We start from the raw sequence: 13,942 nt of genomic DNA, 5'->3' as shown, positions 1-13,942 counted from the left end.
GAGGTTGTAAACGTTTATTGGTTGGAGTTTTGGAAAAGAAACATTTTTTTTACATTTTAGTGGATGCTTCTTTTACATCTTCAACGCCATACGAACCTATGTTTTTTTTTATAGTTAAACAAAAAGAAGGGATAATAATTATATTGATTGAAAATAAAACAAGAATTGTTTTTAATTTGCCATTATTTGTAATCGATCATCTTTGTATATTGGTAACGAGGTGCTGTAGATTGTATTGTCTCATAACATTGTATCAAGCTGTAGCATATGGCCAACGGTTTCCTGTAACAGGAAAGTATATCATCTCAGGATACACAACATCGCTTCCCTTGGTAGAACACTTCAGTAGCTTATAAAAACCGGAGTGCATTCACCAAAACAACTGACACTGTGTCACGCATATCGTGAGTATCTCACTTTTACTATATTCGTGGTGTATATATTAATTGTTATACAGTCTGTTCTCTACGTTTTTTATTTTTTTTTAACATCATTGAGCACACCACATTATCAACGCAATTTGTTAGATAAGTTTAGTTAGTATAATTACTTTTCTATAAAGTATTATCATTAACACTTCACTACATAGATAGCTAATTTTGTTCCAATGTCAGGCCTAATGTCATTCGATACATTTTCATTATTATCTTATTTAATTCTACACAATAACAAAAAAATGTATAATATCTTTAGGCCTACAATTTGTTATCATTAGTGGTAGGCCTATAAAATTTTAAAATGTTGTAATGTCACTTTATATTCCATATTACCTCATTTCTTCCTTAATTTTCTTAAATTTGTCTATACTACACTTACAAAAGAAAGCAAAAGTTAACACCAAGAAGATATGCCTACTGCATCGTTAATTTTTTTGTTTCCAAGCATCGTTATAACATATATAATTTTCTTATGGTTATCATTATCATTTCATTAAAAAATATTTTACATCAAACATAGACTATAGTTTCAGCTTACAGGTACGAGTTTCCAAAATAACACATGATTTATAAATTGTGTTGTAACAACATGCGAAAATATAAAGCAATAAGGGCTTTATTTACTTCATCGATAGTGGAAAATACAAAAAATTAATATAATTGTATTAGAAAACCTTTTTAAAATGGATTGAGTTAAGGCATAGCACTTATTTTAACCTTCAAAGAAGAGTAAGATTATGTTAATATGCCAATCATAGTCTATCAGATCTAAACATAAAATACAGGATGATTTTTCATTTTACAAACGGTATATCAATTATGATAGTAATACCCTAGATACAATAGGAAGCGAGGTTAAGGTCCAGTACCACTTGGATTTATCTTTCATTAAACAAAAGTCTTAAAACTAAAACTTTAATACAACCTCGTAATTGTATTTTGTTTATGTTTGTATCATTTCCTGAGCCCTTTCGATGTAGACTCTATGGACAAGCAAAATAGAATATCAGTATTTGTATTTCGACGGTATAAAAACTAAGTTTACTGTATAAGCCTTTACGGTATAAGCCTACAACTAGGCCTAGGGCCTATAGGCCTACTGTGGTTTGCATTACGTTTGAAATCCGTCGCCGTTTTGATACAGCGTTCGGACTTATCTGGGGTAGAGATGAAAGTGACTCGATAAAAAATAACCAACACTATCATATATACTAATTATAGTCGCGTGCATCGCCACTCTACATCTCATGTCGGTCGGTCGGTTGGTTGGTCGGTCGGTCGGTTGGTTGGTCGGTCGGTTAGTCGGTAAACACTAACTTAAGCACGCGACTGCAACCATATATATGGCCTTGTATTGATTTAGGTCCAGAATGCGTGTTGATAGTTTACTAAAAACCAATGCTAAATATTGATCATGTATTTGAAAAGAACAATACCTCTGAGATTGCTAGAACTTCCCAATTTCATTTATTTATTTACTGTTTACACAATGTGTAATATTCTGGTGAGTTTGTCTCTTTTTTTCTATCATGTCATTGATTCTTTTTAAGGGGTATAGGGATTATAGTTACGGTACGAACTATACAGTAAGAAAAATTCCCAAATGACAGTAAATTTGACTACTTAAACGAGCTGTAGATATAAAAACTTGTTACCTTGCTATCAAGTTGTATTTGTATTTTATTGAATGTTTTTTTGCTATACAGTAGTAATATATAGATACCAAAATGAGGAAGTGGTGCATAACAATACAATTGCCAATGAAGGAAACATGTTGCCGTAATTATTAGATGTTTGTCGTCACATGACAAGTTGTACTCGAAGGTTCTGACCATTGACAAAAAAAAAATCTGTAAGCTTCCTGTTTTAGACATTTAAAAACCCGCGATATGGTTTAAAATAACATTTGAGGTCTTAACATTCTATTATGAATCGTTTGCGTTTTTATGGTTCACAGAGGTATTGTTTCATAGTCACATGATCATCTTCGACAGGATAAAAACAGGAAATAATCTCCTGTAGGCCAATTGTTATTTGATGTAGGAAATGACTGTAACCATGCCAAACAATTTTTATATCATTAATTTAGCCGCAATTTAAATTATACGACTAGCATTGCTGTAGTACCGTGGTACTGGTAAGTACAGGTTTTAACCGCGAGAACTTGGTTTCAACCGAGTTGTCTCGTGTCACGTTATGCAAGAGTTGAAAACTCATGTTCTGTTTTACATCTATTGATACGTAAAGCACTGAAGGTTTGGCCTAGGACAAATGTTTATTTATAGTGCATGTGCAATGTATATGGTGATGTCACTAAAACACATTGATGAAATGAACACAAATCAGCGGTGAAAGTAGGACTAGAATGAAAACGTAACCTGATTAGGCCCTATCTTTAACGAATAATTCGCTGGAAATTATTCCAATTTTCAAAATGAAAACGTAATATGTTCCGAAAAATTGTAGGCCTAAGCTTAATTCATTAGAAATATATACTATAAAGCCTACATAAGGTCATATTAGGATTGAATGTTACTCACATCGTAGCCACGTGGATTTCACTTTATTTTAAAATCACTAATAACGGCCACTTGCACACGTAGTCACAATTATTATAGCCTTGAATGACGCCCTCTGGAAATTCCATATTTCATAGTCTTTTGTTCCGGATGTAACCCTGTCCCTATCCTCCTCTCTTCTAATATACTCAGATGATTATTTAAAAAAAATGTATTTCATTTTAATTTATCCATAGGGTAATTATGGCGCATGCTGGCTGCGGAAATGGGAAGTTTAGTCTTTTCGCTGTTCTTCTCATTATAACTATCATCATGTCCAGTAAGGCTAGAACATATGCAGTTTTAGGTAAGTTTTTATTTCATGTAAATGTAAATTATGTAATTATTAAGTTAGACGCTCATGGAATGCCGATAGTTGCACAGACATTTAAATCAAATAAATAAAGTTTGCTGTATTGAATCGTATTTCCTCCATGTTTCTGCATAATATAGTTATGCCTAGACACTGAACTAGATTTACCATTGACATGCTCATTAAAGATTTAGCATTGTTACGATTTGCATGCTATACTAGAATAATGAACGCTAATTTATTGAAAAAATGAATAACATACAAACATATAAAACATTGCAGCAGTGCGCGCGCACAAAATCTCAACGACTAAATAAAATGCTTTAACTTGTATGTGAGCTATCGTACACCAGGAAAGAGTTAAATTGAATCACTGGGTACACATACTATAATAATACATAAATGTTTTAGTTTAATGTTAACAGAAAATGAAAAAAGAAAACCGTCGGCCTACTAAGAATGCATTCACTTTGTACTGATCGTATATTTTTTTAGTGTACAAGTTTCAATTAATCTTCGTTAATATGAGCATGTCGATTTTATTTATTTTTTTCTTAGACAAAGATACCGTTTATGAATCAAGAGATAGCGTTGGTAGAAATTTTATTTTTACTTTCATGGACAACCACCAGACGCACAGCTCTGATCCGTATGTTTTAATTACTGGAATTGCAGAAGGATATACAACAGTCTATATTACTTCTAAAAACCACAACAGCACACATAGAATATACTACAGAAGTAGCATATATGTAGACTTGCCAAATTCACTCGTTGCTAGAACTGCCGACTCTCACGACGTCGCAGTACAGATAACAAGTAATAAAGAAATACACGTTGCTGGTATTGACTCAGATTCAACGACAACTGACGCTTTTCAAGCACTTCCTGTTGATGCACTTGGAAATGAATACTATGTTATGTCCTTTGATGCTCCATCATATGAATACTCCGAGTTTGCCATCACAGCTGTCAGACCATCAACAAACGTAACTATAAAGGTATTACGTGATGATTTGTTATTTAAATCAAAAACGTACAAGAAAGGTGAAGTTATTTCACAAATTCTAGATTTTAAAGAAACTATACAAATTCAGAGTTTCGGTGACTGTACGGGTACTTATATTTTAGCTGACAAACCAATAGCGTTACAAGCAGGAACATCATGCGCTTTTGTACCTGCTTCCAGCTCACCCTGCGATCATTTGGTCGAATTTATTCCGCCAGTGAGTTCCTATGGTTATGAATTTGCGCTAGCACCATTTTTGGGCACCCAGCCTGGATACGTGTATCGTATTTTAGCAGCCTACGACAACACGACATTTTTAGATAGCAGCAGTGATGAGCAGGTAACAATACATGCTGGAGAATACACCGACTACATTGTCGACAAATTGTCAGCAAGATGGATTACATCAAGCAAACCTATACTTGTAGCTCAATTCATAAAAAGTGGGAAATTAGGAAGTGGTAAGGGTGATCCAGCTATGGCAATAGTTCCTGCTGTTCAACAATTTACAGGAGAGGTTTTCTTTTCTACTTTTAATGGCACCAGTTCGACGGCATTCAACAATTATATTTCTATAACAGCAGAATGTCGTTATTTTGATAAAGGAGTGTTGCTACTATCTACAAATTCATTTATAACACGTACTGATTTTTGGCGTCAATATTATTTCGGCAACGGCATGTGTTGTATAACAGGTTCGGTACGTAAAGGGTCTTATACATTACGTCACTCTGATTCCACCGCTAAGTTCCTGGTTATGACGTACGGTATCAATACTCGTGTATCATATTTACTTCCATCGCAATATGCAGTCGATAGGATGACGTATACATCTGACGATGGAGAAGTGATGATTCGAAAACCAACAATTGGTAAAGTACTAACATTTATTTAGAATTATTACCTAAAGCGTGGTTCCCACTAGAACCGACGACGCAACAGTGCTGCAAACATCGCAGGTTTGATTTCACGGAAGTGGGGGCAAACACAACTATTAGAAGGGCATTTGCTTACGTTGTTGCGTAGATTGCGTTACGTTGCCACGCTAGTGGGAACCAAGCTCAATCAGGTTTATTATGTAAATATTAGCATGCCTCAAACAATGGGTTTTTGTAAAATTTTGATCACTTATTCAATGGATTATTATCGGGTTATTATTAAATTGTTCATAACTTCAATCTTAAAAATTATTTTTATTTTGATATTATAGGCCTATTAATTATTATTTGTGTAATTTCTTTCATAAGGAAAAAAAACAAGAATAATAATGTGGATATTGCCCGGATTAATCTGTGAATGTATTTTATTTTTAATGTTTTATCACTAACCGTATTATAGAATTATGTATGTTGGTTGATTTTGTTTTACAGAAGATACTATTTTATATTGTCAATTTGAAACATCTTCATGTGAATGGAGCTTAGCTAATGCAACAGGAACGAATTGGCAACGTGCTTGCGGTTTGCTAGAAGAAGGAGCTATAAATGTACCATCAAATGGTGTAGGCGGTGAAGAATGTAAGTGTTTTCCCGATATATTTTCAGATGAGTCCTAATTACTATTACAGTTCTGCACCTTTTTATACTTGTCTGCATTTTTCGATATCAAAGGTGCAAAAATAAACCTTTTATGAACTCTGCACCATTTTATGAGAAAAAGGCGCAAATTAGCACCCTTTTTTAGGTTTGCACCCCTTATTGCACCTTAGTTTTAAGTGTGTATAAAGTAAACATTCAAATCCATTTCTTGTTTTTTTTCAGGTGATTACTATACTTACATTCGTGAAACTGGCAGTGGAACCTCATACAGCAAAGTGAGAAGCCCCGATTTTGTTCCAAAAAATGATTCTATATGCATTTCTGTACACTTTTTTATGAGTGGGCCTAGCGGATCAATGGCAACCTTTCTCGTATCTGAAAATGACGAAAGACAAATTTGGACCCGTAAAGATAATCACGGAAATTTCTGGCATCCCGTTACTAGCACGGTTGACGGAATACGGTCAGGAAGTTCATATTACATTGCAGTGGAAGCAGTGACTGGTGAAAACTTTACTGCAGCTGTCGATGGAATAATTGTAGGAGATGGACCATGTGGTGTTGGTAAATTATTTGCTGTATTGTTTAAAAATAAATCGTAATGATATAATAATATTAAGTTAAAAATAATGCAATGAATAATTTATTCATATTATGAAAGACAACGATTTAAAAAATTGTTTATGAGCATGGTCCCAATTTTTCCTGATGCATTAATTAAGGTCCAGTCTCAAGAAGATGTTTCAAATTAACAATCTAAAATAATATCTTCAAATTGGTTCATAGGAATGCACACGCTGGAATCTTCCAAAATCGTGTGTTCCGCACATGAACTTACTCGACTTTATTTCAAATGTGTTTCATTATTCTGACCAAAAATGTATTCGCATGCCTATCAACAAAAACTGTAGTTATTTCAATATATAAAATAGTTTCTTGACTTTCCCATCATAAATATAATATTTTGAAACGATGTTTTTTCTAATTTTAGGTGCCGCTAGAATTACCACAAGACCAGTGAATGCTACAACTGACTGGCATGCATCACAAGAGTTTGTTTGCGAAGTATATGGCCATCCACAACCAGCTATCATATGGCTTGACGGCAAAAGACAGCCTATGCAAAGTATTGACGGCAAATTCAATATCACTTCAATTACTTACCTTGGAAACTTCTTGTATAGGAGCATATTTACAATAAAATCTATATCTACATTTGACAACGGCGAATATTTCTGCCAAACGTATAATTCGCATAGGACACATATCATGAAGGATGAAGCTGCATTTACTCTTATGTCTTACTGTAAGTACCTTGTGTTAAAATTATCAGCATATCGAACAGCGAAGTAAATCAAATTTTAGGATGAGAAAACACACACTTAAGTAAAAATCTAAATGTTAAATGGAGTAGATAATTGACAATAATTTATTTTCTCATATAAATAAATATAAATATGTAAGTATAATAAAAAAAAGGTGTAAGTTTTGAGTTTTCTGATTGAAATTGACCCGTTTGACCATTTCTGAATTTCAAAATCGTTGAGATATAAATGTAAAATAAACTTAAAACAGCAGAATGGAATTCAATCTCTAAGTTTTAAAATAGCCATAAAATGTCTACCAACAGCTTTACATAGTCTCAATATGAAAGTTACATGCCATGCAATATCTTTCATCTATTGAGATTTCGAGAATTTCCTTGGAAGTAATTCTAGAGAATTTTTAGCAGAAAGGAGAATTCTGAGCTTATAGAAGCCATTGTAAACCGCCCGATAATTTAGTGAAACTTAGAAACAATAAAGATGAGGACATTTGTGGGAATGAGAAAAAGATTGGAACCTTCTACTTGATATGCAGATTAATTTGACCACTGGGACTCTCATGATATTATTCAATTTCGATTGGATTGTGAATCGTTAACACTGACGGCGTGGCATAGACTTGCCCCAAGTCTGTATTATCTTTTTTTTTTTCTTTTTTTTAAATTTCGACCGCGATTTTTGTCTGAAAATACATCCAAAATCAATTAGTATACGTATGAAACGCCATATGTGCCAAAATATTTATCTTTTTACTAATATTAAGACAAAACTCCGTCTGGAACCCAGACTAGGCGTGGTACGATGGACCAGTATTTGATAATTACAAAATGATATGTTTCTTGTCGGTAAATGATTAGGAAAGCGTTAAAAAGTTTATTATTAGGCCTATACCGTACTGATTTTGCAAAGTTGTGAAAGTGATACTGACTATTTATTTCAACAGCTAAAGCTAGAATCTTGATTCCACCTAAGTCTGCAACAGTATTTGTTGATGTCAATCACACTTTGGAATGCTCAGCTTCTGGTGGGCCACCACCGATCTTCAAATGGTTTATTGTAGATGGTACAACAATCAAGGAGATAAGAAATAACCAACATATATATGTAGAGGCACCAGAGTTCAATCGAGATGCTAATGCCTTTGTAAGTCGACTTAGAATCGTCGGTATTAACCGGGCGGATAATGGTCAATACAGATGCCAGGCTAAGAATGTTGTTAACCAAATTCCAATTGAAAGAACTGCAGATTGCAATATATATGTCGAGAGTAAGTTACAGGTTTGAATGCACAACCTACCAAGAATAATGTACAAAATCGTTGTTTTAGTTAGATTTGAAAGTAGGCCTACTGAGGCAGTTTTTCTGAGAAAAATGTATTACATATATTTCTGTACGAAAAGTTGAAGATAAGTTTACCTATGCGACTTTATTATGATCAAAGTCGGTTCTGTGGTTGTTTTTCTGACTGTTGGTTCATCAATACAATTCGATGGTCAAACATGGTGTCCTTATTGTTGGCATAGAAGTGGAAGCTTTGTTGGGAAGCTGGTTTTCTGTAAATACGTATATAAACACTTACCTTAACTGTTGATTGTCATTATTTAGTCTATAACTATAATTTTTTTAATTATTTTGCCAAATCATAGGTTTTTGTAGTTCAATTTATTATTTATAATATCTTAGCAATACCTGATCCACCTACAAACTTAGTCGCTACACGAGCTACACCAAACAGTATTCAATTATCATGGGAGATTGTATTTACGGGAAATCTGGATGTGACAGAGTGCATCTTGACATACGTTGATAGCTCAAAAGTTGGATTTGCTGCCCATCTGGTGCACATATCGGTTGATTACTCCAAGTTTATTCTCAATGGTGTGGACGCATTATCGGAGTACAACATTTCAATGAGCTGCAGTAATCGATTGGGTACGAGTGAACCGTCGTATGCATCATTCGTTTCAGCAATGTCTAGTAAGTATATTACGTTTATATATTGGCTATCAAACTTTATGTGACAAAAACATTTTATGTGTTCATATGTGGACACAATGGCGTCATATTTTACCACCATGTTTGGGCACAGCACACATTTTTGGTCAAACTAATTTGATAGTGTAGACAGAGCTTAATAGACAAAGCATCCAATACTTTTAAATGCTATCTATAACTATATATATATATATATATATATATATATCTATAACTATATATATATATATATATATATATATATCTATAACTATATATATATGATACTAAAAACACTAATAATTATAACTTTCTGTTTTTAAACAGAATCAGCAAGCATTGAGTCAATAACAAACAACGCTATTTCTCAAGCTGGGACAACAGTTGAAACGTTTGAATGTTTAGTAAATGCTGCTCCTGCACCAACAGTCACATGGTTCAAGTCGCCGTTAGGAAAATCAAGTGGAAAAACAAAGATTACAGGCAACAGCAAATACACAATCTCAGATGTTACTTATAGAGGAAACATGATGTACGCTTGTATTCTTACGTTGAATACAGTCGAAGATGACGACAGTATGAATTATTACTGTCAAGCTTCAAACAGTAGACAACAGACAAGCGAGAAATCAACCTCGTTGACAGTGATAGGTTAGTAGGCCTATAGCCCGTGCTGTTTTACTGTTTTAAGTGAAAATAATTGTTAATGTTTTAAAGAGTGTTTGTACCACCACTTATTGGGTAATTTTACCAGATGGACTTCTTATTTTACTTCATTTAGAAATAACAAGGCCATATACATGGCTGCAGTCGTGTGCTCAAGTTAGTGTTTACCGACCAACCGACCGACCAACCGACCGACATAGTGAACATTAAAATGAATAAAAACACAGTAAACACTTGGCTAATACGCAATAACTTAGTGTTATCACTTTACAGCACGTCAATTTGTTTCCACAGATAAGCCAGATGCAGTGAGCAGCATTCAAACTGAGAGCCAAAGTGACAACAGTCTAGATATATCATGGACTCCAGGATCAAGTGGAAATTTACCATTAGAGACCTGTTACGTGACGTACATCGATTCAAACGCAAACACATTCGCACCAGATATCAGATATATTTCAGCAAAATATACTAAGATACGTATTAGCTACCTCAGACAATCAGCTTACTACAATGTCACTATAGCGTGCAGAAACAAACTGGGCTATGGACCGGCTGTATCACAGGCATTTGCTCGAGTTGATGGAAAACCAATTGGTGAGATTTTATTTAAATGTTATGATGTATGAACGTAAACTTGGGTATACATTTGTTGTTTCATCTCATGAGATATTTGTCTCACTTCTCCACCACTAGTCATATTCAGGGCAAGTTGCTTCCTGACATTTGTTTGATCATCGTGTCTACTTGACGAATGTGTAATGGTTGGGTTTAATTACTTGCAACGAAGTAATGTTAACGTTTAATGATCCATTTATCCATTCCTTCGATCCCGTCATGTAGCTCGTGAATGCAATGATGGATCGCCAAGTAGGTCGGTCTTCAGTTAGTTAATGTTTTATGTGTATGTTTTCAAATGAAAGTTTTTTATTCTATCAAACCATCTTGATTTGGTCGTCCTTGTCTCCTAGCACCTTCGATTTTCCTTTCAAAGGTATCTTTTCTAGATATGTGTCATCTCTTCTTGCAAATGCCCAAAGTATGATTTTGCTATTGAGTTTATTTTGTTAAGAAATTACTCTTTTACTTCTAGTATTATACTGGCATTTGTTCTTTTCATGCTAGCATTCTTCGCCAACACAAATACCTTAAACGTATTGATCTTTTTACAGTTAGGTATCAGTCAGTGTCCAGGTTTCACGTGCATAACATGCAATTGGAAATATTAGTGTTTGCTTCAAGCGTATTTTGGTGGCTTTAGTTATTCCTATATCTGTCTTAATTCTTATGCTTTACTCTATTTTAGATAGATACAATGCCCCGACAACAAAGCCTTCAGTTCAAACATTCTCCATTGGAGCATCTGTTACATCATTATCAACTACAAGTTTGCTTGTCATGTGGTCTACTACTGGAACGACCAGCGTCAAAGACATTGACGAATGTACTGTTAGATACAAGGAATCAAATACGAATGATTCCCCAAATCAAAAGACAATAGATCTTCAGATGCAAATGTTCACAATAATTGAACTTACACCAGGAACCAGTTATGATGTTGTAGTTAAATGTACAAATGTTCAAGGAGAATCTACAACGACGGAGGTGAACACTGCTTCTACAATGCAAGAAGACAATTCGTCTGGAGGTAAATATTAAATGTCCGTCATACACGTACACACGAAATGGAAATGGTGGGTGCTATTAGTGTTCGGAGTGGAATGGCATACGTGTAATGGGATACCCTGTGTATATTAACAATAACGTTCATAAATTCGGGATTCCCTTCCCGTTACGAGACACAGATGTTACATACGTTTGGGTAAACTATGTATTGGTAATATTAAAATTGTAACATTGTAACACGCTTTTTGTTTGTTTGTTTGTAGGAAACGAGTTACCAAAAACAGGATCAAGAACTAAACAAAAAGATACAGACGATTCTTCGAACGTAACCGGTCTTGCCATTGGACTCGGACTTCTTACGTTGTTGGTCATTATTATACTGGCCGCCGTAATTGTCAAACTTCGAAAGCGACGGTATGAGCAAAAGTTTTAATTAACATTGTGCTTTCGCTTACAATACCAATACAAATACTAAGAAATTGTAACACATGCTAAATTCACTCTTCGAACGTTATGGTGGTACCAAACCTGAAGTTTAGTGCGTAATTAGTTTTTATATAGGCCTATATTGCTAAATCGATTATTAATTCATTTTTACAAATTGCTAATTTGTACAACTACTATTAGTATTCTTATAAAAAATATTAATGATATATTCATGTATATTTATTAATGAAAATTACATTAAAAACAGAAAGCAGTCAAGGGCTAAAAGTCTGCACACAATGTACAATGAGCAATAAAAATGAATAGCACAAACAAGACAATTTATAACAAGGCCATATACATGGCTGCAGTCGCGTGCTCAAATTTTAGTTAGTGTTTACCGACCAACCGACCATCCGACCGACAGAGTGAGCAGATAAAAATATGTAGAATAATCTGTTGTACGAATGAAATTAAACGTACAAATAAAAATAGTAATCCGTACAAAGGAATTCCGTTCAATTAAGCTGTCTACACTATCAAACTTTATGTGAACAAAAATGTGCCCATATATGGACATATGTTGTCATATTACTATTTGGGTATTTGACTACCTTATTTGGGCACATCACTTTTTTTTGTCAAACTAGTTTGAGCTTTACAATATACTACTTATGGCTCTAATAGACTTTTAGTGACTTTATATATTATTTATATTAATGAAATACAATTCCAATTACAAAAATAACTTTATTTCATTTCAGACCTGAAAAAAAATCAGTTGATGACAGTGGGGATCCACTTGATATTTTCTCATCTTCAAGCTAGAACTAACGGACTATGTATTTATTATATAAAAAATACAAAGTTTAAAGCAACAACATACGTACCTGTAGGTGTTTAATTGTGATTTTCTGCATTACATTCCACACAGAAGGCATATTTCAACCATTTAAACAAGGGTTGTTTGGAAACTTCCAGTTACAGTTATTTTCTATACTTATTTGATTAGCTAATAAAACTCGCAAGTTCAATTTAAATGAAACTACTCGATCCTCAATGTTTTCAATTTTGTAAATATATATATATTATTTTTTTTATTTTCTTGGTACTACAGAGTATGGCCTGAGATGTATCCTATGTGTATTGTATTCGTGTAGGAATAAAAGATAGGAAACAAAAAGAATACCTCGTAGAATACTGGAAACATTGATCAGTCTTAGAGTAGGCATTGCAATAGCCTATAATGACTATTTTTTTAACCCACAGTGCTATTTTTGTGACTATGAATAAATTACTTATATTGATGAATGTAGATAATTAAACTTGTTAACTATATTTTTTAAGAAAGTTTATATAACGCTCTGCTTTTCCAACTTTCGTAAGTCCTTGATTGACACCGAAGTGTTTAAAGGTGGTATCGTGAATTATGTTGCCGAACTTCCGACAGCATAACAAAATTAAAATACGAAAGTTGGAAAACCTCTCGAAAAAAATCCATAAAAGCAGAAGCAGATATAAACTAGGCCTACTTCAAAAATTGTAAAACATTCGTCCTAGGCCTATTTCCAAATTGTTTACTATCATTATAACGATCCTTAGTTGTTTACTATTCAACACTGTAACATTAAAATTAAAGTAGGCCAAGGCCGATAGATGATCTAAAAGCAAAATTTATCACAATAATGAATAGTTTTTGTTTTATTTTGTTGTTGTGTTATTGTAGTTTTTAGAATAGAAAATTATAAAAAGAATACCATGGCTACTGATGATGCAAGTTGAATATGAATATTCTCAGCTATTGATGTATTAGATATAGTCATACAGAGACGTTATATAAAGCATCTCTAACATAATTGCAAAAAGTAGTGTTTAAAGGCAAAATGGATGGCTTGCCAAATGATGTTTGAAGCCAGCGAAGATGACACGGAGAGAAAGTTCAGAAGATCAACACTCACGAAAGTACGTCTAGACGTCACCATGACAGTACGTCTAGACGTCACCATGACAGTACGTCTAGACGTCACCATGACAGTACGTCTAGACGTCACCATGACAGTACGTCTAAAC

General features: G+C 33.9%; 1 protein-coding gene across 2 annotated transcripts; it reads left to right on the top strand.

Moving 5' to 3' along the window:
• Positions 1-301: 301 nt before the first annotated feature.
• Positions 302-13,558, top strand: LOC140051687 (uncharacterized). Of its 2 annotated transcripts, XM_072096979.1 has the most exons (13): positions 302-404; positions 3,193-3,302; positions 3,867-5,189; positions 5,688-5,834; positions 6,078-6,419; positions 6,847-7,161; positions 8,124-8,447; positions 8,864-9,157; positions 9,482-9,805; positions 10,115-10,417; positions 11,127-11,468; positions 11,710-11,860; positions 12,637-13,558. In XM_072096979.1, the coding sequence occupies exons 2-13, from the start codon at positions 3,200-3,202 to the stop codon at positions 12,698-12,700; spliced, it is 4,032 nt and encodes a 1,343-aa protein (XP_071953080.1). In that variant the 5' UTR covers positions 302-404; positions 3,193-3,199; the 3' UTR covers positions 12,701-13,558. The 2 variants fall into 2 exon arrangements, with proteins under 2 accessions (XP_071953080.1, XP_071953081.1); XM_072096980.1 differs by lacking the exon at positions 302-404 and having other exon boundaries at positions 3,037-3,302.
• The last annotated feature ends 384 nt before the right edge of the window (positions 13,559-13,942 follow it).

The sequence above is a fragment of the Antedon mediterranea genome, chromosome 6, assembly GCF_964355755.1.
Source record: "Antedon mediterranea chromosome 6, ecAntMedi1.1, whole genome shotgun sequence".
Classification (NCBI taxonomy): Eukaryota; Metazoa; Echinodermata; class Crinoidea; order Comatulida; family Antedonidae; genus Antedon; species Antedon mediterranea.
This window is presented reverse-complemented; position numbering and strand designations above follow the sequence as displayed.

Coding starts and splice junctions, on each gene's coding strand:
- LOC140051687 (XM_072096979.1), top strand. CDS start 3,200: ATGGCGCATGCTGGCTGCGGAAATGGGAAGTTTAGTCTTTTCGCTGTT. Junction 6,420..6,846: donor AGATGGACCATGTGGTGTTG/GTAAATTATTTG, acceptor TTCTAATTTTAG/GTGCCGCTAGAATTACCACA. Junction 8,448..8,863: donor TTGCAATATATATGTCGAGA/GTAAGTTACAGG, acceptor ATAATATCTTAG/CAATACCTGATCCACCTACA.